This window comes from Eptesicus fuscus, chromosome 19 (assembly GCF_027574615.1).
Source record: "Eptesicus fuscus isolate TK198812 chromosome 19, DD_ASM_mEF_20220401, whole genome shotgun sequence".
NCBI lineage: Eukaryota > Metazoa > Chordata > Mammalia > Chiroptera > Vespertilionidae > Eptesicus > Eptesicus fuscus.
The window spans coordinates 54,324,449-54,348,927 of NC_072491.1; the positions used below are offsets into that span (position 1 = coordinate 54,324,449).

At 55.5% G+C, this 24,479-nt stretch overlaps 1 protein-coding gene across 1 annotated transcript in view; it reads right to left on the reverse strand.

Annotated features, from left to right (window-relative positions):
* Window positions 1-23,232, reverse strand: part of MMP16 (matrix metallopeptidase 16) — a 164,135-nt gene extending 140,903 nt beyond the window's left edge. The window contains exon 1 of the mRNA XM_008158863.3: window positions 22,870-23,232. Coding sequence (XP_008157085.1) covers window positions 22,870-23,001 — 132 coding nt within the window. The 5' untranslated portion in view covers window positions 23,002-23,232. The remainder of the gene's footprint in view (window positions 1-22,869) is intronic.
* Window positions 23,233-24,479: the final 1,247 nt, after the last annotated feature.

Consider the following 24,479-nt stretch of genomic DNA (forward strand, 5'->3'; position numbering starts at 1 on the left):
ATGTGGCGTGAAGGACCTGGGAGCCACCCCGCCCGCTCACAGGCGTGACTCACCCCCAGAGGGCACATGCTGCCCGCAGCGCTCTGGCTTCCGTGTCTCCTCGGAGTTGGCAGGCGTGCTTCATCACTAACCCAACACGTGGTTGCTGTGCCTGAACCCAGAGTGCAGGTTCTCCGAAGCTCAGGGGGAAACTACGGCTGAGCCACACCCCCACGCGGACACGGCATGCAGCCGCACCCCCATCTGAGGCCAAAGCGGGTGGAGCAGGTGGGTGAGAGGGGGACACACGCCTGGGGCCCTCAGAGCCAACGGCCTCTGTCTCAGAGACTCCCCTGAAGACCGCACACCTTAAGGCGCCGTGCGAGGGCTGTGGGGGGTCTCTGGCTTCCGGAGGGGCTGAGTCTACGGGAAGGTGGTTCGGAGTCCTCGCTCTCACCCGTGCTGGCTGGCACGTCTCCCGACGGCTCCGCGCCTGCTTTCCCTCTGTCTAAGGGTGCGGGGACGATCCCTCCTGCGCCCCAGGGTTCACAGTGAACACGATACTGCCCAGACGCAGCCCTGGCCTGGCGACCGGCGACCTGCTCCGTAAACACCGCTGTTTCCCAAGCAGAGAGGCCGAGTCCATGCAGACACCTGGGGAAATACTCCACCACACACAGTCCTCCGCACGCAGGCGACCTCAGGCCTTGTGCCAGCAAAGGCCTCTGCGCAAGGAGGAGGAGGAGGAGGGGATGGCGCACAGAGGCACAGGGGCCACGCGGTGGTGGGAGGCCGCGCGAGCTCCGCCTTAGGACAGGCAGACACCACACATCCGGGGAGCTCTGGGGCCGCACCTTTCTGTCCCCGCCCCACACCAGGGAGGGCCCACCCCGCCAGGTGCAGCCTGGGAGGCGAACACATAGCCTCTGGGATTGCCAAGGTGACAGGGACGAGAGGTGAAGCAGAGACTCAGGCCCATCAGCCGGACCTCCGTTTAGGGGAGAAATGGAAGCGCAACCTGGCCAGGCCCTGCCCAGGTCCCAGTCCCTCCCCTGTCCCTGCCCAGGTCCCAGTCCCTCCCCTGCCCAGGTCTCAGTCCCTCCCCTGCCCAGGTCCCAGTCCCTCCCCTGCCCAGGTCTCAGTCCCTCCCCTGTCCCTGCCCAGGTCCCAGTCCCTCCCCTGCCCAGGTCCCAGTCCCTCCCCTGTCCCTGCCCAGGTCCCAGTCCCTCCCCTGTCCCTGCCCAGGTCCCAGTCCCTCCCCTGTCCCTGCCCAGGTCCCAGTCCCTCCCCTGCCCAGGTCCCAGTCCCAGAAGACTGCGCCTAAAGTCCCCACAGCCTGATGGCAGCACTGAGGTACCAGGAGCCTGGACCCCACTTGCACAAGGAGTCCAGGGCTCGGACTGTCCGCAGCCCTCGGCGGGTGGGCACCCCAAGACCCACAGCTCCAGGCACAGCAAGTGACAGCCAGAAATGGGGACCCAAAGGCGGGCGTGCGGCCCCCTTCCCTGCCGGGTGCCGTGTGCTGGGAAAAATACTCAACCGCACACACATGCCCATGGCAGGCAGGCGACCTCAGCACGCTCAGGCTCAGCCGTGCGGGAAGCAAAGGCCTGTGGGCAAGAGAGGAGGAGGAGGAAGGGAGCGGCGCGGCCCACCGCTCACCTCACTTCACACACACCGTGGGAGCGCACGGTTAGAAAATCAAATGAATTTCAATGCCTGGTTATAACTCATTTTAAAGGGATCTGCTGGATTTTTTTTATTTTTATTTTTTTTGTTAATTCTCCCCCAAAGGCATTTTTCCATTGATTGGTTTCTTAGAAAGAGTGGAAGGGCAGGGAGAGACACAGAAAGAGAAACATCCAGGGGAGAGAGACACATGGATTGGTTGCCTCCCACACTCACCCCAACTGGGCCAGGACGGAGCCTGCAACCGAGATACGTGCCCTTGACCGGAATCAAACCCGTGACCCTTCAGTCCACGGGCCGATGCTCTAACCACTGAGCACCATCTAGGCCTCTGGGCTTTCTAAACATGGACAGCTTATAGGTAGAATTGTCTTTGCTCATTTCTAACACTGTGTGTCTAGGCTGAAATTTGCTCAACACAAACACAATGCTTTTTTCTTTTTAAGCTTAAGCTTTTGAAGTCACAGAGTCTGGGGGCGGTAGAGCAGGGACAGCTTCCATGGAGAAAAGGGGTCCCCGGGAGCTCCCTCGGGGACCGCCGGCCTGGCCACCAGCCCCGGCCCAGCACCGGCCGGTCTGCAGCCAGCCTGCTGCACAGGGTCAGGCCCGCTCCGCGGCCTCAGTTCAGGAAGCAACCGGCTGACTCGGGCTTCAGGCGTGTTTATCCGTTTGTGTCCCCGTGACCCCGAGAGGCAGACAATGGAGGTCCTGCCAACTCCAAACCCTCCGTTAAAGCAAACCCCTGCCCGGCCCTCCGCCCTCCGGCCGGATCCTCCTGGGGAACAAGCCAGGAGGGAGGGCGGGGAGCGGGACCTGACCACCACCCTCCTCCGCTGCCAGGGGCGCCCCGAGGGACCCCACACCCCACAGTCCCTGTCGAACAACACAGCGGGGACCCGAGACCGCCTCGAGCCTGAGACCTGAACGCTCACTACTGGGCCCAGTGAGTCAGTCCGAGGCGATTTATGACAATATGGACGGACGGCCAGGTATCCTCGAATGTGACAAAACTGTCAGTCAGAGTTCTTGGAACAGGCAGGAGCCCTCCTCACGACTCCCCGAGTCCGCCAGGGAGGCTGCGAACCTCAGAGCAGGCACACGCCACCCTGTGCTGCCTCCTGTCTGCCCAGCGCCGCCCAGCGCACCCCAGCGCAGGGCACACACCCGGCATCGCGCTTCTCCAGGGAGGCCGCGGGGAAGCCGATGCCCAGCATGTGGCCCTGGCTCCCGGAGAAGAGGCCCATCTGCCCACCGGAGCAGCCACCGCACGTCACACGGAAACAAGGAGCCAGTCCATCGCGACCGCGGGTGGGAAGTCACTTGCTCAGCGCTCGTCCCTGCAAGCCTACCGTCAGCATCCTCTCGGCACACAGTGTCCAGTCGTCATCAGGCCTCGGTACAGATTCAGCCCCAGCTCTCATCAGAGAGCAGAGAGACGGGCGGGGGCGGGGGGATGAAGGGGAGGGGGAGGGCGAGTGTGAACAGGACCCTCAGCACCCCCGAGACGGAGGAAGGGCTGCTGCTTGCATTTGTCTGCTTTATCCTTACCCAAGGACGTGCTTTTCATTGACTCCAGAGAGAGGACGGAAGACAGAGAGAAACATCAGTCAGTTGCCTCATACACGTGCCGTGACCCACCTGGGCTGGAACCAGCGACCTGGGTAGGTGCCCTGACTGGGAAGCGAACCTGTGACCCTTCGGTACATGGGGCGATACTCTAACCACTGAGCGGCCGGCAAGGCAGGGCTTGATCTCTTATGAGCCTGAAATCGCAGTGACTTCCTCCACCAATGACATGGCCTCCGTCCGGAGCGCAGGTCTCACAGCAGGGCTGCCGGGAAAGGAGACACACAGGGCTGTTTCCAGGCAGGAGAGAGGGAGCGGGAGGGGTCACGTGGAAGGAGGCACCCCCAGCCGCTTCACTTCGCCTGGTGTGAGGCATTGATTTTAACAAGCCCTTCGCGCTGCCTCGCCGTAAAAACACCACCACCCTTCCTCCTAAACCACGGCCGACCAAGGGCGAGGGTCACCTCTCCCTGGGCTCCAGCCAAGAACTCAGAGCAAAGCTCCTTCCCGGGGTGCGGGTGCGTGCGGGCTGAGGGAAGGCCTGGCTCCGCCTCGCTGGCCCGTGACCCCGCACCCCAGCCTCCTCTCTGCTTTATGATTGCAGTCACTTCGCTAAGGACCAGCGAGCAGAGCGGGAGCCGGGGCGGGTTCTGCCGTTCACATTTTCTGGAAGCAGGAAGACGCTAATCTCTTTTGAATGCCACTCTTATTTGCTACGAAGCTTAAAAATAAGATGAAAATCTGAAGATGTATATGAAAAGCGGATTTATTTCCCAAATCACTCAGAATGCTCTCTTTCAACCCATGCACACACATGCTGGCCCGCCTGCCTCGGGAGCCCGCTCTGCACGCAGGGCTGCGGCAGCCGGTGCCCCGGAGGCCGTGTGGGGTGTGACCTGCAGGCCCGTGGCTGCGGACAGCTGGCCGCACTGCAGGGCCGCCGGCCGGGGCGGGCGGAGCGTCACCGCATCCGCAAGGAAACTGCCGGAGACAAAATCAATTTGTCAGCCTCTGCCTTTAGAAGGCGTGTGGCAACGTCCGAGTATTTTCTCTGTCCTTTTGCTCCACTCATGGCTTTGAGGAAATACATAAATAATGAATCCGTGCATCTCCGATCAAATGGCTGAAACTTGGAACTGTTTCTCAAGGCGTTCTGATCAACGGCAGGCAAGAGTCCAGCGGCAACCAGGAGCTCGGGGCAGTCTCTGTGGAGCGGGCACCCCACGGACGCCTGGTTCCCACACCGCCTCCTCTCACCACGAGGCCTGGCTCTGCGTGGAGCCACCGGAACCTTCTGTGATCCCTGATGTGAAGGCAAGTCCCAGCCAGGGCCCAGGCGCCTCCCCTCAGAGCACTGAGCTAGAGGAAGGGAGGAAGAATTAGGCACAGGAACATCTCGAATAAAATCAGGCGAAGAAATGTCCGGGGGAAAAGAAGTTGCTCATTTGCCACCTCTTGAGTACAAACCTTGAGTGTCAGCCCAAGACTGCTTGGACCCTCCTTAAGCTCCTGGCTGTGTCTTAGCGCAGGCTCCGATTCCGCCCCATCTACTCCCGTCTCCGCCCGCCGCTGCCCAGGAGTCTGTGCTAGGAGACGAGTCTCACCCCTTCTCCATGAGACTCCACTAATGACACAGTCCGCACGCAGGTGACAACCTGCCTCAGAAAACACCTGGTCCTCCTGTCCCAGCTCCTCCTCTGTGCAAAGCCGTCTCCGCTTTTCCTCAGTGCACACCCCTGTCCCTCCTCCTCTGTGCACACCCGTCCCTCCTCCTCTGTGCACACTCCTGTCCCTCCTCCTCTGTGCACACCCCTGTCCCTCCTCCTCTGTGCACACCCCTGTCCCTCCTCCTCTGTGCACACCCCTGTCCCCTCACCTCTGTGCACACCCCTGTCCCTCCTCCTCTGTGCACACCCCTGTCCCTCCTCCTCTGTGCACACCCCTGTCCCCTCACCTCTGTGCACACCCCTGTCCCTCCTCCTCTGTGCACACCCCTGTCCCTCCTCTTCTGTGCACACCCCTGTCCCTCCTCCTCTGTGCACACCCCTGTCCCCTCTCCTCTGTGCACACCCCTGTCCCTCCTCCTCTGTGCACACCCCTGTCCCCTCACCTCTGTGCACACCTCTGTCCCTCCTCCTCTGTGCACACCCCTGTCCCTCCTCCTCTGTGCACACCCCTGTCCCTCCTCCTCTGTGCACACCCCTGTCCCCTCACCTCTGTGCACACCCCTGTCCCTCCTCCTCTGTGCACACCCCTGTCCCCTCACCTCTATGCACACACCTGTCCCTCCTCCTCTGTGCACACCCCTGTCCCCTCACCTCTGTGCACACCCCTGTCCCTCCTCCTCTGTGCACACCCCTGTCCCCTCACCTCTGTGCACACCCCTGTCCCTCCTCCTCTGTGCACACCCCTGTCCCCTCTCCTCTGTGCACACCCCTGTCCCCTCTCCTCTGTGCACACCCCTGTCCCTCCTCCTCTGTGCACACCCCTGTCCCTCCTCCTCTGTGCACACCCCTGTCCCTCCTCCTCTGTGCACACCCCTGTCCCCTCACCTCTATGCACACCCCTGTCCCTCCTCCTCTGTGCACACCCCTGTCCCCTCACCTCTGTGCACACCCCTGTCCCTCCTCCTCTGTGCACACCCCTGTCCCCTCACCTCTGTGCACACCCCTGTCCCTCCTCCTCTGTGCACACCTCTGTCCCCTCTCCTCTGTGCACACCCCTGTCCCCTCTCCTCTGTGCACACCCCTGTCCCTCCTCCTCTGTGCACACCCCTGTCCCTCCTCCTCTGTGCACACCCCTGTCCCTCCTCCTCTGTGCACACCCGTCCCGCCTCCTCTGTCCACACCCCTGTCCCTCCTCCTCTGTGCACACCTCTGTCCCTCCTCCTCTGTGAACACCCCTGTCCCCTCACCTCTGTGCACACCTCTGTCCCTCCTCCTCTGTGCACACCCCTGTCCCTCCTCCTCTGTGCACACCCCTGTCCCCTTACCTCTGTGCACACCCCTGTCCCCTCTCCTCTGTGCACACCACTGTCCCTCCTCCTCTGTGCACACCCGTCCCTCCTCCTCTGTGCACACCCCTGTCCCGCCTCCTCTGTGCACACCCCTGTCCCTCCTCCTCTGTGCACACTCCTGTCCCCTCTCCTCTGTGCACACCCCTGTCCCTCCTCCTCTGTGCACACCCCTGTCCCCTCACCTCTGTGCACACCACTGTCCCTCCTCCTCTGTGCACACCCGTCCCGCCTCCTCTGTGCACACTCCTGTCCCTCCTCCTCTGTGCACACTCCTGTCCCTCCTCCTCTGTGCACACCTCTGTCCCCTCACCTCTGTGCACACTCCTGTCCCTCCTCCTCTGTGCACACCCCTGTCCCTCCTCCTCTGTGCACACCCCTGTCCACTCACCTCTGTGCACACCCCTGTCCCCTCTCCTCTGTGCACACCCCTGTCCCTCCTCCTCTGTGCACACCCCTGTCCCTCCTCCTCTGTGCACACCCGTCCCGCCTCCTCTGTGCACACCCCTGTCCCTCCTCCTCTGTGCACACCCCTGTCCCTCCTCCTCTGTGCACACCCCTGTCCCTCCTCCTCTGTGCACACCCCTGTCCCCTCACCTCTGTGCACACCCCTGTCCCTCCTCCTCTGTGCACACCCCTGTCCCTCCTCCTCTGTGCACACCCCTGTCCCTCCTCCTCTGTGCACACCCGTCCCTCCTCCTCTGTGCACACCCCTGTCCCTCCTCCTCTGTGCACACCCCTGTCCCTCCTCCTCTGTGCACACCCCTGTCCCCTCACCTCTGTGCACACCCCTGTCCCTCCTCCTCTGTGCACACCCCTGTCCCTCCTCCTCTGTGCACACCCCTGTCCCTCCTCCTCTGTGCACACCCCTGTCCCTCCTCCTCTGTGCACACCCGTCCCTCCTCCTCTGTGCACACCCCTGTCCCTCCTCCTCTGTGCACACCCCTGTCCCTCCTCCTCTGTGCACACCCCTGTCCCTCCTCCTCTGTGCACACCCCTGTCCCTCCTCCTCTGTGCACACCCCTGTCCCTCCTCCTCTGTGCACACCCCTGTCCCCTCTCCTCTGTGCACACCCCTGTCCCTCCTCCTCTGTGCACACCCCTGTCCCCTCACCTCTGTGCACACCCCTGTCCCTCCTCCTCTGTGCACACCCCTGTCCCCTCTCCTCTGTGCACACCCCTGTCCCTCCTCCTCTGTGCACACCCCTGTCCCTCCTCCTCTGTGCACACCCCTGTCCCTCCTCCTCTGTGCACACCCCTCTCCCGTCTCCTCAGAGGAGCATATGCATCAAGTTTTCCTCTCGGTGCTGTTGCCAAGGCCAAGGAGTGTCCACGGCACGTGAGATGCGTCAGCTGGGCTGCCCGGCTGAGCTGAGCCACCAGCTGCCCTTCCCTGCTCGGGTCCATCAGAGGAAGTCAGTTGTCTGAGCCACTTCACACTGTTGATTCTAACAAGGCCTCATGGGCGGAGGCAGGGGTGCTGGGCATGGACGAGGAGGCTCCTGGTTGTCAGTTTGGGGGAAATTAGTGGATTCCAATGCCAGGGGCTGTACTGGAAGCATTTTATATAAATCAAAGATTTAAGTTAAAAAAAGGGAAGAGAGAAATAAATTATTTTAGAAACAGTTTTGAAATGCTGGGGATTTTTGAAAGCATAATAGAAAATTGAAACTGTAAATGACTAATCTGAGAAAAAAGAATTAGCCAAATCAAAATACATCAATAAGTCCTTTTATTATGCATGACAAAAAATGGGTCAATTTTGTTAACACATAATAAAACTATTATAAGTCAGGAAGAAAGAGAAAACAAAATAGACAGGAAAAGGAAGTTCTTGCAATAAAGCGACATGTATTAAAATATTGTGAGAATGCCACATATTGACATTACTTGGAATTTGTATAAAATTAGTGTTTCACTCATCATGTTAGAAAACAAATGAAAAGTACCAGGAGGGTGCGGAATCAACCACACTCAAGCACCAAGGGCAAATATTAAATTGACATATTTGGGGGGCAGTAATTTGGCAGACTCCCCCAGAATTATAAATAAAAACAGCCCTTAATCCAGCACTCCCACTTCCAGGAACATCGTCAGCCAGGCTCACACATGCTTAGGCAAGCGGACGGCATTGCTGTTTGTCACAGAAACAGCCTCGGGAACAACTCGTGTTCAGCAATTAGGCTGCAGTTGAATAAATCCCCACGTAAGTCGTAAGTTGCCATGGCAGTGTAAGGCCGTCGTGCATGTCCTATTTTTCCATGGAAAGTTCTCCAGAACACAGTGTTAAGAAATGTATAGAACACTTTAAGTAATGTGTTTCCACAGAAGGAAGAAGTGAATTTTGAGTGAGAAAGAGATAGAGATAGAGATAGAGATAGAGATGAGATAGAGATAGAGATGAGAGAGATAGAGATGAGAGAGAGAGAGAGAGAGAGAGAGAGAGGAGAGAGAGAGAGAGAACGTGTGTGCGTGTATCCGTCTAGAAGATTTCTGGGAGTAACTCAAGTAACAAGAAGAAAACCATTTAAAAAGAATGAAACCTACACGCTTGGGCAGATGATGGCCCTCACCCGCAGGCGCACTGTTCCGCCATGCGTAATAGAGACTCACTTTCCCTGAAACACAGGGGGGTGGGGGCTGTCTGCTCTCAGGGCCTCGCTGGCCGCCTGCCTTTTCAGCCACAGACAGAAAGCCCAGTGTCCTCCCTGTCCCCGCCTGCAGGTCCGCAGAGCAGGCGGGGCCAGAGACCCCACCCAGCTTCACACCTGAGCCAGCCCCTCCCAGGTCCCCCAGGCTGTGCTTGCCACCGCTCACCACGATCCGATTTAAACAGAAATTACTTAGAAGAAATCGAAAGCATTCGGTGACTATTCACTCGTAGGGTTATATACGCCCGGGGTGCAAGGTGGACAGCGTCTCAACGTTTTCATCATCTACGTGCCCCCAGAGGCGTGGAGGTGAGTGAGGAGGCCCAGTGAAATGCAAGGAAGGTGGTCTGGCTTCCTCCTGCAAACTGGGGCCTTGCCGCTTATTAACAGTAAGAACTTCAAGTGAAGCTATTGAACTTGAAGGCTATTTTCCCGAGGCGTTCCGATACACGCCTCTGAGGAAGTGACCAATTGTACAAGAGTCTTCCTTCCCAGCCAGGTATCCACATCGATGCTGCCTCCGTGAAGGAAAACAGAAAGTGGGTATTTCCACAGAAGCACTGAGGGAGCATGCAGAAGGGGCCTAGAAAACCCCACAAGTCCACGATACTCACTAGCTAACCGTTCATCATGAAGATAATGCAACTTCTGATGATTAGAAGTTAAATGATTTTAATAGAGTAACTGAAGCAAAGAGCAAACCAGAACTCCCGCTGTGCACGGCAATGGTAACGCCCTCTCCGCGCCCCGGCTGCTCCTTTCCGCGGGCCCGGGCCACCTGGACGCTGTCCCAGCATAACGTCGTGGTCGACAGAGACACAGGTGTGAGCCTATAGCACAAACCTTCTACAACAGATCATGTGTGCACACATTCAATGTTCTCTAACACAGGATACCAAATGTAACCGTACGCTCCAGGCAGAGAGAACACGCATTAATTAAATCCCTTCCATTTCTCCCCGGCTGATGCGACTTTGGACTCCGTGGCTCCAGAAGATCAAAAGGGAGAGGCGTGCCGGCCTGTGTAGCTCAGCAGTGGAGCGAGACCCGGGAACCAAGAGGCACAGGCTTGACCCAGTCGGGGCACACACCAGTGTTTCCCGCTCGATCCCCAGTAGGGGGTGCAGGCAGCAGCTGATGGATGGTGCTTCTATCTCTCTCTCCCGTCCTCTCTCTCTCAAAATCAATAAAAACATCTTTTTAAAGCCGCCTGGCTGGCGTGGCTCAGTGATTGAGTATCAACCTATGAACCAGGAGGTCACGGATCGATTCCCATACTGTGTTGTGGGCTCGATCCCCAGTGTGGGGCGTGCAGGAGGCAGCCGATCCATGATTCTCTCTCATCATTGATGTTTCTATCTCTCTCGCCCTGTCCCTTCTCCTCTGAAATCAATAAAAATATATTAAAAGCAAACAAAAAACTGAGAGGCATGGAGACTCAAAAGAAGTTGATGCCTGGCTGAGCGTCCTGCGTGGAGTCTTGGCCGCGAACGAGGCGTTAGTGGGTGTCCCCAGGAAGGCCAAGAGCAAGCTGCTTGTCCCGAGCGCCAGATGTGCTGGGAGGCCAGAGCAAGTGCCCTGTGACCAGGATTGTGCAGGAGCCTTGAAGGAGAGCAGAGAAGGTTATTACAGAGGCTTCCTGGGCTCCCCACTGGGTGAGGGCGGGCCTGAGGCCAGCTGTTGGCTGGGCCCAAGGGAGGGAGAAGGGGGCAGAAATGAAAGCTGGAGCTGGAGGAGGACTCTCGGGGGATGGGCCTTGGTATATTCAGGAGAAAATGGCAAAAACAGTGTGGCTGCTAGAACCCTGCTTCTCACAGTTTGGTCCAGGACCCTCCAGGGATCCCAGAGCCCTCTGAGCATCGCCTAGGTTAAAGCTATTATAAGATACCAATGTTGAATTCTCTCTCTCATTTGCCTGCAACTGACAGAGGCTCTATGGTTTATGATATTCAAGTGTGAATGCAGAAACAAATATGAGAATTGAGCTATCTTTTTTAAGCCTGACATTTAAAATATTTGAAAAATGTAAAACAATGTCTTTTTTTTTAATCCTCTCCCAAGGATATTTTTTCCATTGATCTTGAAAGAATAGAAGGGAGGGAGGAGGGGGGAGAGAAAAAGAGAGAAACGTTGATAGTAAGAGACACATGGACTAGCTGCCTCCGGCATGCAAGGGCTGTGGATCAAACCTGCAACTGAGGCATGTTCCCTTGACCGGGAGTCGAACCCAAGACCCTTAGCCCCAGGGCCAATGCTCTAACCACTGAGAAAAACTGGCTAGGCCAATGTCTTCTTCTTAATGTTTTTAATAATATTTATTTTTCATAAAAATGTTATCTACATTAAGATAATTATTATTATTTTTAAATGAATTTCTAAATAAATATTTAGAGAGTTCCCCAGATTTAAATATAGTACTATACACAGACATGGATGTAAACCACAGAGCACACTCTGTACTACCAGGAATTTCAGGCCTGCGCGGGGCCTTAGTCGGAGGAGACCCAGGCTGCGTCCCAGGGAGCAGAGGCTGGAAAGGGGAGGAGTCTGAGCCCAGTGGGTGTGACAGGGAGGCCGAGGCCGAGGCTCGGGAGAGGTGCAGCGCAGGACACACGCATGGACACGTTGCGGATGCACCCTACAGAAAGGGAGACTGGAAGCGGGGCATGGTGCCCACTCTCCCAACATGAACACCCAGTGGTGGGCAGTGCCAGACACTTGGGGGATGGGAGGAAATGCTTGGCCCTGGATACACAAGAAGGACATGTCAGGGAGGGCGGGAATGCAGCGAGAGCTGCGCGAAGGGAGGGGAGCTGGAGAGACACGCTGCAGTGGTCTCCAGCAGGCGTGGTAGGTGCCAGGCCACAGCACAGCCCCGAGGAGAATTCCAGAGGAAGATGTGCAGTGCCACGCCCTATCCGCCCAACACTGAGTAGGCAGGTTGTGACTTCTCTCCCTCCTCCACCAGCTCCCCCTCCAGTCCTTGTCCGCAGCGGTTCCTCAGGTCGGGTACTCTGAGCTGAGAGCAGGAAGGCATTCTCAACGCACTATTGATAAGCTTCAGCAGGCACACTGAGACCATCCCCACCCACAGCCAGTCTCCAGCCACTGCCGCCCTTCACTCCTGCCTGCTCCATCGCAGGCCAGCCTGACCTGCTCTTCTTGCTATAGATTAGCGTTGGTTTACCATCATCCTATCTAATAAAGAGGCGATATGCAAATTGACTGTCACACCATCATAAAGATGGCAGTGCCCATAGCCACAAGATAGCAGCACCCAGTCCCCTCAGTCCCTGGGAGTAATGAGTCTATTCTACTTTACTCCCCAGTCTTTTCAGACCAGCCAGGGGGGAGAGGGAGGGAGCGGTGGCAGGCACATGGTTGGACCTGCCCTCAGCCCCCCCAGCCACCCAGGGCTGCCCGAGGCTCAAGTAACCAGGGACGGCCGAGGCTTGTGCTGCCGGCAGTGGCAGCAGCAGAGGTGTGATGGGGCGTCACCTTCCCCTGATCACCAGGTCACCTCCCGCCCCTGAGGGCTCCCAGACTGTGAGAGGGGGCAGGCCGGGCTGAGGGACGCCCCCTCCAGTGCATGAATTTTCATGCACTGGGCCTCTAGTCCTATATAATAAAAGCCTAATATGCTAAGTGTCCAGTTGTCTGGTTGTCTGTTCAACAAATGAAAGTGTAACATGCTAATGATATGCTAAGGCCACTCAACCACTTACTATAACATGCTATGATCACCAGGGGGCAGACAGTCGATTGGTCAACCAGTCGCTATGACATGCACTGACCACCAGGGGCAGATGCTCCAACCGGTAGGTTAGCTCGCTGCTGGGGTCCAGCCAATGGGGACTGAGTGAGATGGGCCGGACAAGCCCTGGAGCCCTCCTGCGGTCCCTCCCCAGCTGGCCAACCTCCCGCGTCCCTCCCTGGCTCCAATCGTGTACTGCACTCATGAGGTCCCTTGGCCTGGCCTGCACCCTCTCAAAATCTGGGACCCCCTCGGGGGATGTCGGAGAGCCGATTTCGGCCCGATCCCGCAGACCAGGCCAAGGGACCCCACTGGTGCGTGAATTCGTGCACTGGGCCTCTCGTTTCATATATATGGAATCTCAAGGACATGCCCTTGTGGCCTGGCTCACCCACTTGCAGTGATTCTGAGATTCATTCATGCTGTGCCATGTACCCTGACGAAGCTGACGCTGCTGGGGTCGCTGTGTGCTGGTGGTGGCCCTCGGCTGTCTCCAGGTTTTGCATTTAACATTTCATGTCCTGCCTATGACTGGGCATGAAAGCTTTCAGCTTCTGTGAGCCTGAAAAAGTCTTTACTTTTCCTTTATTTTTGAAAGATACTTTCACTGAGTATAAAATACCAAGTTGACAGTTATTTTTTTCTTTTGGCATTTTCAAGATGTTCCTCTGGTGTCTTCTTGTTTGCATTATTTCTGACAAGAAATCTGTCGGATTTTTTAATCCTCTATATGTAAAGTCCCTCTCTCTCTCTCTCTCTCTCTCTCTCTCTCTCAATATTTTCTCCTTGTCCTTCAGCTGACCAATCTGACTATGGTGTCATTTTATTCATGAATCTTGTGCTTGAGAACCATTGAGCTTCTTGGATACATGAGTTTATGTATTTTCCACCAAATTAGGAAAAGCTTTGTTCATTTTACCTTCAAATACTCTCCCTGCATCTCCTGGCAGGGACTCCAGCTACACATCATCGGCCACATAAAGCCGTCCCAGGCATCACTGATGATTTGTTCACTTTTTAAATGTCCCTTTTTCTCTGTTTCACTCTGAATAACTTCCACTGCTGACTTCAAGTCCACTCTTTTTTCCTTTAGTAATGTGAAATCTGCTTAAATTTCCAGTGCATCTTAAATCTCACATACTGTAGTTTTGATGTCTTAAAAGTTCAATTTGAGTCTTTTTCAGTATCTTCCGTGTCTCAGTTTTTGAATGAAGGAGTGATGCTTGTGAGTGAATAACATGTAATTCAAGATGACATAATAGTATATGTAATTCAACAGTCTATGTAACTCAAGATTCAATAGCCTATGTAATCCCACCTGGATTACCAATTTTTCTAGTGAGTGAAACATCACTAAACTATCGTGATCAGCCAACAGTTGATTCAGAATCACAGCTGACCCCACAGCGCCTACTCGGCTGTTACCAGGCAAGCCGGGCAGGGCAGAGCAGCAAGGCCACCGTGCAGTGGCCGCCCTTTCCCACGTGCAACGGAACGGCAGGAGGGAGCCCGAGCGCTCTGCCTCTGGGGCCCGGATTTGACTCTCACCTGGACTCGGGTGGGAGGGGCTGTGCAGCCCCCGCGGCGGTGATGCTGAGCTGCTCCCAGAGGCCTCCATTCCTCACGTCTCTGCGCCTCAGATTCAGAGAAACAGCAGGGCTGGCCCACCGACGGCGCGAGCTGTAAACGGTTCTCTCTGAGGCACGCAGCACATGCGGCTGCTGATTACCGTGGTCTCTACTGGCACCGAGCTGGCGGTCGAGGTCAATTCCAGGTGCTCCCATTTCGAGGGTCGTTTGGACCCTAATAGACAACAGTGCCGGCACGTAACGTTTCTGTCCAGCGGTCATCCCTGGAGGAGGTCTCCCGTCTGCCTCCAGGAGGTGCTGTCACCGTCCCACTGTGCCCTTCAACCCGTGCCACTCACAAGCCACAGAGGTCACAACCCACGTGTGAAAGGTCAGAACCAGCGGAGGCTGCGGAGGAAGCTGTTTGGATCTCCACGGAGCAAACACGGACGTCACTGAACCTGGGCAGGGGCTGCCCCCGGCTCTAGGACCGAGTCGTTGCAATATTCACAGCCCCATCCTCCACACGAGTGTTTTCTGTACCTCGGAGGGGATTTCCGTGGTTTTGACCTCAATTTCATGGAAATCATTGCGCACACATTGGGTTCTGGGAGTAATGAGTCTATTCTACTTTATTCCCAATGAAGGAGGGAGTGGAAGTGGGGGGCTGCAGGTGACAGCCACCCGCTTTCTACGCCGTGTCTGCAGTGGGACTGAGCCCAAGGGAGAGGCAGTGGGACCGTGAGCAGGAGCCGCAGGCAATGGTGTGAAGACAAAGGAGCCAGGGACCTCAGAGCCTCACACCAGCCCAAGGACTAATCCCTCCAGCAATGGGATCTGTTAACACGTGGGGGAGAGTCCAGCGTGGAAAGTTCCCGTGGGAAAAGTGCCCACGGACACCTCACGGCTCTGAGTGCGGAAGTCGGGGGCAGGAGATCACGTTCCAGCCCACACCCAGCTTCCCTAGAAGGGGCAGCGCTGCCTTAACTGAGGCACAAAGAACCTGCCCTGCAACCCCGCTCCCTGCAGAGGGCGAGGGGTGTCTGTCAGCGAACCTCACTCTGAGACCACCTCTGCTAAGAGTGTGTGTCCGCGGGGATGTGGCTCACCTCACTCACCCTGCTCCCCGGAACCACCTAGGTTTAAAAGCACTAACAGAACAGGGTGGTGCTAGGGGTGACAGTATCGTAAGGCGGGCACCCCCACTGCATCGTCACGGCCTCTTCTCAGGCCCTGACCTCCATCAAATCATAACAATCAGCAAGGTTCCCGTTAAAGAAGAAAAACACTGCTCCCCGTTTTTGTGGCTCATTTCTTATATATATTTTAAAAAGAGAAATAGGTAAAGCCTATGTTTTAAAATCTGCTTTTGTTAAAAAATATTTATTCAATAGAGTGGTATGGTAAACATGAAGGACATAACTTTAGTCTCAAACGCTGTAGAAATGGGATTTTGCTATACACAATCTAAAAGGCTGGATCAATTAAGTGTCTCCCACCTGTATTAACTGGAAGCCCAGTGACCGAATCATCCTTGTAGCTGAAACAGAATTCAGGAGACTCATCACTATCGTGTATGGTGCTGACCACACCCAAGGCGGGGGCCTGGCGGGCGGCTACAGTCTTCCTCACAGGGTCTTGCCCAAGAAATGCTAATTTCCTCCCAGTTCATCAAATATGCAATCAGAGCTGTTGATGGCTCTCAGGAAACCCAGCTCACATCTTCAATCATGAGCCAGCGGTGCCTGATTTTCTTAAGCTCTGTGATTGGCTAGGATTCACTTCAAGACTCTGATTGCCCCCATGTCCTTGACTTTAAACCAGGTCCTTCCACTTCACTGGCAGCGTGCACAGCTCACGAGCGCCCCCTAGCCTTCCTTTATATTCCACACCTCAGGTCACTTACTGCAGGTTTTTTCAACCTTTTTCATCAAAAGGGCACAAGCTAATTACTAAAATATTGCAGCACACCAAATACTATATTTTTTGCCGATCAGACAAAAAAGTAGGTGTAATTTTGATTCATTCACACTTATGGCTATTGTTGTGTTGGCTGTTGTCATTTTTTATCTGACAAGCTAAGGGAAAAGAGATCAGTGCCCGTGACTAAATAGTCAGGTACTGCATGTCTTAAAAATTCTTGCCCTGGTTAGGTCGCACAGGTGGTTAGAGCACTGTGGTCCCGATATGCCAAGGTGTGGGTTCAATCCCTGGTCAGCGCACATACAAGATTCAACCAATGAATGCATAAAGGAGTGGAGCAACAGATCGATGTTTCTCTCTCAAATCAATAAATTAAAATTTTTAAATTTCCTGCTGCACACCCGAGTGCCATGCACACTGCTGAACACCGCTGACTTCATGGAAGGTGGCGTGGCTCAGACTCTTGGCTAGGCTCCCGGTGTGTGGCTCGTGGAGACAGTCCTCGGATCCAAACCCAGGGATGCGCGTGCCAAACGGTCGCGGTGAAACACGCAGACAGAGAGCGCCCATTCAGAGCTGACTGCCGGCGGGGGGTGGGTGGGGGGCGGTCACATATGGTTTCAGGAAAATCTATAAATAACTGTCCCAGGAAAAAGGCAAAGGAAGGCAAAAGAAAAGTAGGCGTCCCACATATTGTTACTTAGCATTTTATCCTTGTAGCATGAAGTATTTCTGCTGTTCACATCAGCTGCACATTTTATAAAACAAATGCAATCTGATTTTTCACATTCAAAATCAAAAGTGTTGTAAAGAACAGAAATAACCCTCCAAGAGCCATGTGCCAAAATCACCCTCCACAAGGGCAGCAGGGACATTGGGGCAAGCGCTGCATCGCCGAGAAATGCCACGTTTCGCTGGCGATGGAGACAGGCAGGCAGATGGATTTGAATTTCAAGACCCTCCATATCCCGTGCCCCCACCACCAAAAGCAGGTCTTGCTCTTATTCCAATTTGCCTTTTTATGATTGAAGTTCCACTTGGAAATGGTGTATATTTTTCAAACTAATATCAAACCATGTTTTTAACATTAAATTTTTTAAGTTGCCTACCTCAGCCAAAAACTGATTGTAAAATTACATATAATTTGCTGTCAGTGTTTTGATCCTCAGAAGGCCAGGATTATTTCCAACACGAAGCACATGTCACCACGGACGATGACAAACCTTAGCTGGAAGCCAAACAGTCTGTACGTCACTACGTGCATTTCAGAAATACATCTCAACACCCACCTCTGTGATCCAGTTGCCCCAAAACTTACAGAGTAAATGGGTGTATTTCCCCCTTTCACTATGTAAATTACAGCCCAGAGGCTAAATAGAACAGAATTTCAAATTTGGAATGGCCCCCGGGACGGCTTAGCTGAGTCCTCATGTTTGCAGATAGAAGCAATGACGAAATGACTGTCCAAGATCAAAGCTATGTGAGCCCAGAACCGAGGTTAGGCCCACACTCTGTCCTGGGTCCGACCCGGACGCCACACTGCTTAGTACCGTCTATTCCAAGGGGACATGGTCAAGTGTGTTGTGTTTTCAAACAAATTCATTGTCAAATTGTGCTCTTAACCCCTGCACTTCTCCACAATAAGAAAAGACGTTAATACCTATTTGCTCAGCCGCCTCCTTCCTCTACCGATTGAAAATAAAAAGACTCTTATGTTCTGGATTTGGGGTCTAATCCAGAGCTCTAAGTAACACATGGAACCCTACTCTGTGGATCGGAGGCATGTGGGCCTTGAGCCAGTTAAAATAAACAAGCCTTCACCTCATAAAGGCCTATTTATCTTCCACGGTTTTAGGGAAAATGAACAGATTTCAGCAAACTCAATCCTGCAAAAGAAGGTGTGAGCTGAACTTAACATTCTATGATAGTAGCAGATGACAAGACAAAATGTGAAAATCACGTTGCTGATCCAGACTGTCTAAGAAAAACCCATGGGAAGAAAATGTACTGGTGCTGGCTTGGTTGACTTCCAGTAGATTACACTTTTCAAAAATAAAAAAAGCATGAAAAGAAAATCTTCCTAAACCAGGTGGCATGTCCTAACCTGATAGACTTTTGTGTAATTAAATACTCTCATGCCAGTTACCTTTGAATCAACATTTATTTTTTATTAATGATAATGATAATGAAAAAGTACTGTGTTTAATCATGTGAAGGCATGTTATCTATCATCTATTTTTTATGCACCTGTGTATCTCTCTGTCCATCCACCCATCTATTTAATGTGATATAAATATAGTCATTTAATCATAAAAGCAACCTTAGGAGGTAGATACTGTGAGGATCCATTTCGTAGATGTGCAGACTGAGGCCCACAGAGTTTGAATTGTCCGTTGTTGACTTAATAATGTACTTGTAAGTTGAAGGGCTGAGAGGAGAACCCAGCAATGTGTGCCAAAATTGTGCTCTTAATCCCCACCCTCGCCCACAATAAGAAATGCAATGGCTACCACTCATTCACAGACACTTAAACATTTTGTGATGGGCAGTAACATGAAAAATTACTTCCTCAATTTGAAATCTACATACTGAAGGATCAGAAATTCCTGAAGAAGCATAAAAAAGAAATTTTACTCATCTGACACTGGATAAATTTAACTAATTATTCAAATGTTTAATGGCTCCTTTTTGGTTCTGAAGTCATTGCAATTGGTCATTTATCAAATATTCTGAAAACACTTGGAGTAGGCTGTGAAAAAAATGTATATAAAATAATTGATCAATCCAACTTGAGCGAAGACCTACACCAATAAGTAAGTGAATTACAATTTCCTTGTTAATGACCTGAGAGAGCATGAGCAAGAACAAGTAGAAACTTTGGATTTGTTGTTTTCAACCTGACTCCAGAGATTGAGAAAAAAGAGAAAAGCTGTTACTGAGCCCAGCCCTAACCTCCGTGACAGGGGAGAGGCTGAGAGGGAGCCCAGCGGGCGCAGCCAGGCGGGCGGGGCTGGTTCTTGGCTGTGAGCTCCTCAGGGGCGGGAGGCAGCCCGCCTGGCTGGCATGGGCTGACCTGCAGGGCCTCCTGCATGTCCCCACCGGGGTCCTGGCAGGCAGAGTGGGACCCGCGGAGCAGCAGGAGGGCGGAGGGCCCGGGCCTCCTGGCCGTGCCTGGCCTCTGACATGCTGAGGGCCCGGGGTGCCGGTGCAGCTGGAGCCTGCAGCAGCCGGAACCTTCATGGACCAGCCCTGCTGTCCGCCCTGGCCCAGGCACGGGGGGCGCGGTGAGTGTCCCTGCTCCAGGAGGCCAACCAGCCACGGGGACACCATCCTCCCACGCCAAATAACGCTGACCACTGACATGAGGAGGAGACAGCCGACACGGAACAAGTGGCCAACACGGAGTTCTCTCTGCTTCCCTGCCTGTCTCCACGCGGCAGAGCTGCCCAGCAGAGGCCGGCCCGGCGGGGCGGGCCCACGGCAGAGGAGTGACACTGAGGCCGGTCAGGAGCGCCTGCGGGGAAAGCGCAGGAGAGCTGCACCCGATTCACAGCATTGGGCACAAAACACCCTTTTGAAATCCAGAACCTCTCTTCTCTCTTTAGTTAAAAACAACAAAGTCCTTTTTCCTTTATTAAGGTTTTTGTCACAATAAAATACTCATCTTCCTATGCCTTGATAAGTGCACCAGGCAATTATGTTTTGATTTTACATTAAATTGGCTTCAAATAATTTCCTCATTAGAAATGTGTGCTACTGTTTTAAAAACAATAAAAATGTTGCTCATTCATTTTACATTTGATAAACTGTCAAGCTGATGAAAGTTAGTAGCATCATGAACTCTTCAAATCTCACCACAAGAGCGTTCGCCGCGTACAAACCACAACAAAGCAACCGGATCGCGGAGTCCACGAGGACCAGGAAGGTATTCTGGCGACAAAATGACCTTTCGGAGCCGACGTCCGACTGCGCGCCGCTGCCGTCCCCCGTGACCGCAGCGCTGCCCTGGTCACGCCAGCGACACCTCCGGTGCCCCGCGAAGTCCTCCGAGCGGCCCACCCGACGTGGACCCGACTCAGGCCAACCTCTGAGCACGCGCCCTGAGAAGATGGCACGGGCTGGCCCGACGCCACGCCCAGGGGCAAGCTGCGTGGCCCCTGCGGACCCGCCTCAGCTGCACGCATCCCCTTTTGCTTCTTAAAAACAAAAACAACCAAACAGTGTGCACTGCCCTCTCCACGCCAGGCTCTCTCCCGCCCGTGACACACGCCTCTGGCTCTGAGACTGACAATTTCCAGGGTCTGTGCTCTCAGAAATCAGACGGGAAAGAGTTAGCATGAACCCTCCACCACCCACCCACCTCCAGGAGAAAAACAGAGACTACACCTCAACTTAGGACGGGGCTCCGCCTGGGGACGCTGGCGAGGGAGAGAGCGCTGCAGTCTCAGAGGCCAGCAGCGAGGCGTCTCCGGGCTCCTCCACCTGCAGCCTGGGCGCCCCAGGACGCGGTGCTGAGCTCCACGCTGAGGACACCACCTGTTCACGCAGCCCCCGTGACCGTCTCCCACAGGAAGCCTGGCCCCGCTTCGCCCTGGAGCAGGAGGCCGCCAGCTGTGCCCGCTCTGAAGACGCAAGGGCCTGTGTCCCATCAGGGTTTCCTGCCACAAGTGCCCGGGCAGAGGGCAGACCATCCCTCTGGAGCCCCTCCGCCTGCCAGTCTCCGGGGGTGACCTGACCAGCCACACTCAGGACGGCAGAGGGCGCGGTTGCCCTTCACTATCCTAAACCAGGAAAACTGCTCGGAAACACACATCATGGAAGACAATCTCTAGATCATCACCAATCGCCATTAGAAGAGCTTTTTAAGTTCTCAGAAGACACTCGCCTCTGACCTTTCAATAATTAAATCTTTGCATAATACAATAAATGCGGATGGAATAACTTAAAAGCTCTAAAAATGGGAAAATACCTATATTTTCCATTAAACCATTCCTCCATATATCTTGAAAAAAGAGAAGATATAATGGAAATTTTAAAATATTTTTGTAAAAGCATAACTTTTTCTTGCATGATAATACCTGCACTGACTGAGGGATTCCAACTCTGAATGGTTAGCCTCAAAGGGAAATTGTTCATCGTGAAAACACTGATGCTACCCCCAAGGATGTCTGCGAACCAATCTCAGCCTTTTCCAAGCCGGCAGGCCTCCCTGGCCACAGACCCCCGGGTCCCACCGTCCCCCCAGCACCAGCTGTTTACAGGACTGCACCTCACAGCCTGCCACCTTCCTCCGCAGCCTGTGAACTCACTCCATCCTCCTCAGTCATGGCCTCCTGGCTGAAATTTTGCCATGAGCCTCCATCCGTGGCCTGTAATCCCATAAATTCGAATTTGCCATCACGAACAGTCTGACACTCAGCACTTTCCATCTCTCTTCCGATCCAGAAAAACAAAGTGGTATTTTTCAGAGGGTTAAACCTCCTTGGTTTTCAAGTTGGGGTTTTTGCATAATATCATCATCCTTAACATCTGTAAACTTCTTTCACTCATTCGATAATAGTTGCTACTTTTTCAAATACTGTTTCTCTACCACCCACTTACTGCACAGCCCTGAGCATGCTTTCCAGAAACAGAGGAAGCAACGGCAGCACGCGCCCTCGCCCCTGGACCCGGACACTTTGCACGTCAGTCTGCTCAGGGAAGCTGTTCAAACACTGTGCAACAGGTCCTGCTATTGTGCAAACACACGCCCAACAAAGTGGCCGTGAGCTATGAAGGCTCAACAACATAAAAAACAAACATGCCAGGATCCTTCAGACTTACTCCTCGTTCTTCTGAGATGTCAGAAGACAGAGACCCACTGAACCGGAGCATTTTCTGTGAGACCCTCTTGCTGCTTCTCCATCCTGTGCACGGTGAGCCCATGGCGCCCAGCGGACACCAGCTACCAGCTACCAGCTACCAGCGGGCGGCGGTGCCATGGTGCCAGCAGGCCACCTCGGCAGAGGTCAGAGTCCTTGCCCCTACCTTCCCTTCGGCTTTGTGTCTGTTTCCAGAGCGGTCCAGGCAAAGCCCAGGACAGTGGACAACCCCCTTGTTTTGCCAGAGGAGTGTGAAATCAAATTAAATCACACCTCAGAACTATTCCATTGGGCCGCGCCGATGTTCAGGGCGGGGGAGGGGAGGAGGACACACAAAAAGGGCCCGTGCCACGTCCTCGGAGTCTCAGCTCCGGCCCCGGCATTAACTCGGGTCTAAATGGAAAACGCCTCTGTCTGGTCAAGCGTTTTGTCACAAAGCAGCGCAATTACACAGGGCAAGTGTCCCCCTGCCCTCGGAGCCTGTGCTAACCTCCTTTGTTAGACTGGCCCCGGAAAGGTTCCCTTCCCGGAACAATGCCCAGGCAGCGGGGATGCCAGACGCCAGTCCTGGCTCCTGGGTCCCGGCTCCTGAGCAGCTGGTTCACCCTGAGCTGGGGCTGAGCTGCCTCGCTGAGCCCGCGACAGCCTCTCCCGTGGCAGCGGGACGCACCGCTCAAAGCATCCTTTGTGCCGCGGGGATAACGGACTCGGTCTGCGCGAATCCATCACCGAGAAGGAAAAGCGCAACGAGGTCTGTCTGGCCGAGGGGACGCCGTGCAGACCCGGCGGCTCTGGGCGGCCAGGACCCAGGGACTCCAGCGTGTCAGGAGCGGCCCAGCCGGGGAGGGCGGCCGCCCGGTCCTTACCTCCACATTGAAATACTGCTCCGCTCCGCAGACGGCAGCACATAAAATCCAAAGCAAGGTTTGCAAGAAAACCGCCCCCGAGGGATGCAGGACGTCCAGCCGCCTTCCAGCGCCCAGGGCGAGGAGGATCATAGTGGACCGCGCTCCAGGGACGCGCGAGCTCCCGGCGCGGCCCCTTTCCCTCCGTTTCCTGTCCGAAGTCCCGGTGGGAAGAGTCCGCAGGTTCTCGGCCGCCGCCGGGCTGGGCCGCGCTCGGCAGCCCGAGCCACGCAGGCAGGTCAGCGGCGGCCCGCGGTCACCATCGCCGCCGAGTGCCCTGCCCGGCCCGGCCCCGCGCCGCGTCCCGCCCGCGCCTGCCCCGCGTGCGCCCGGCCCCGCCGCCTCCGGCTGGGCTCCTGCGGAAGGGCCGCCGCGGCGCGCGTCCCCCGGAACGTTCACCCATCTGCATAGCTCCGCCCCCTGTCTTCCCGCGGGTCCGCGGCGCCGGCGGGCGGGGACGCGCGCGCACACTGCCTCGCGCTGGCACACATACAGCCGCACGCACGCGAGCACGCACATCTCACACACCGACACACACACAAATCTGCACGGCGGCTCACACACAGCCAGGCGCAGGCGCGCGCGCACACACACAGCTGAACACACACCCACATCTGTGCGCGCGCGCGCGCACACACACACACACACACACACATCTGTGCGCGCGCGCACACACACACACACACACACACACAGGCACAGTAAGACGCCCACGGCCGAGCACGCGCGTCTAAGGAGATGCTGGGGGCAGCCTCCACTGCACGCGCCTTGGAGGCGACAGGGCGGGCGGGGGGGGGGCAGGTACGCGGGGAGGGAGGTGCTCTGGAACCGACCTCCATCCCTACCCCGCCGGCAGGCCGGTCCCTCGCCCAGCGCGCCCAGCCCTTAGAAGCGGGCGCCCATCCTGCCTGGGAGCTCAGGCGCGAGGGGGAGCAGCCCTGCCTAGTCCTGGAGGCCACCGCGTCCCCCATCCAGCGGCCAGAAGGTGGGATCAAGTTTGGGATGCAGGATAGGCAAGTCGTCGCGTCCAAACTTTTGTGGGGTCTAACGATCGAGCCTGTGGCCTGTTGTCCCCCGGAATCCCCTCCAACATCGCCACACCCGGCCCCCGGACTCCAGGGATGGGCACAGGGCTGGGGGCAGGGGCTGGAACACAGAGACGGGAGAAAATGCTCACTTTCTGAGGCGCGTCCGGTGGGGAGAACACACCTGCGCCCTGGGATCCAGGAGTGGTCCTAGGTGCTCCCCTCGGGAAAGGGGCGGGGCGCGCTGGGCGGGCGGGGCGGCCTGAATGCCGACCGCAGCCGGGGCTGTCGCGGGAGGAGGCATTGCCGAGTGGGGAGGGACTGATGCTGCGGGGGGGGGGGTGGGGGGGAGGGGGACCTCCCTTAGGGGTTCTGGGGGAAGGGCTGCCACGGGCAGCGCGGGGCGGGGAGAGCGGCTGTCCTGGGTGGGAAGTCCTCCATCAGGGTGGGCGGAACTTCAGGGGCTGCCAATAGGCCTGGAGCCGCAGCAGTGAGAGGCCTGGGACCCGCAGCTCAGCAGCCCGGGCAGGTGAGGGTTGGCTGGAG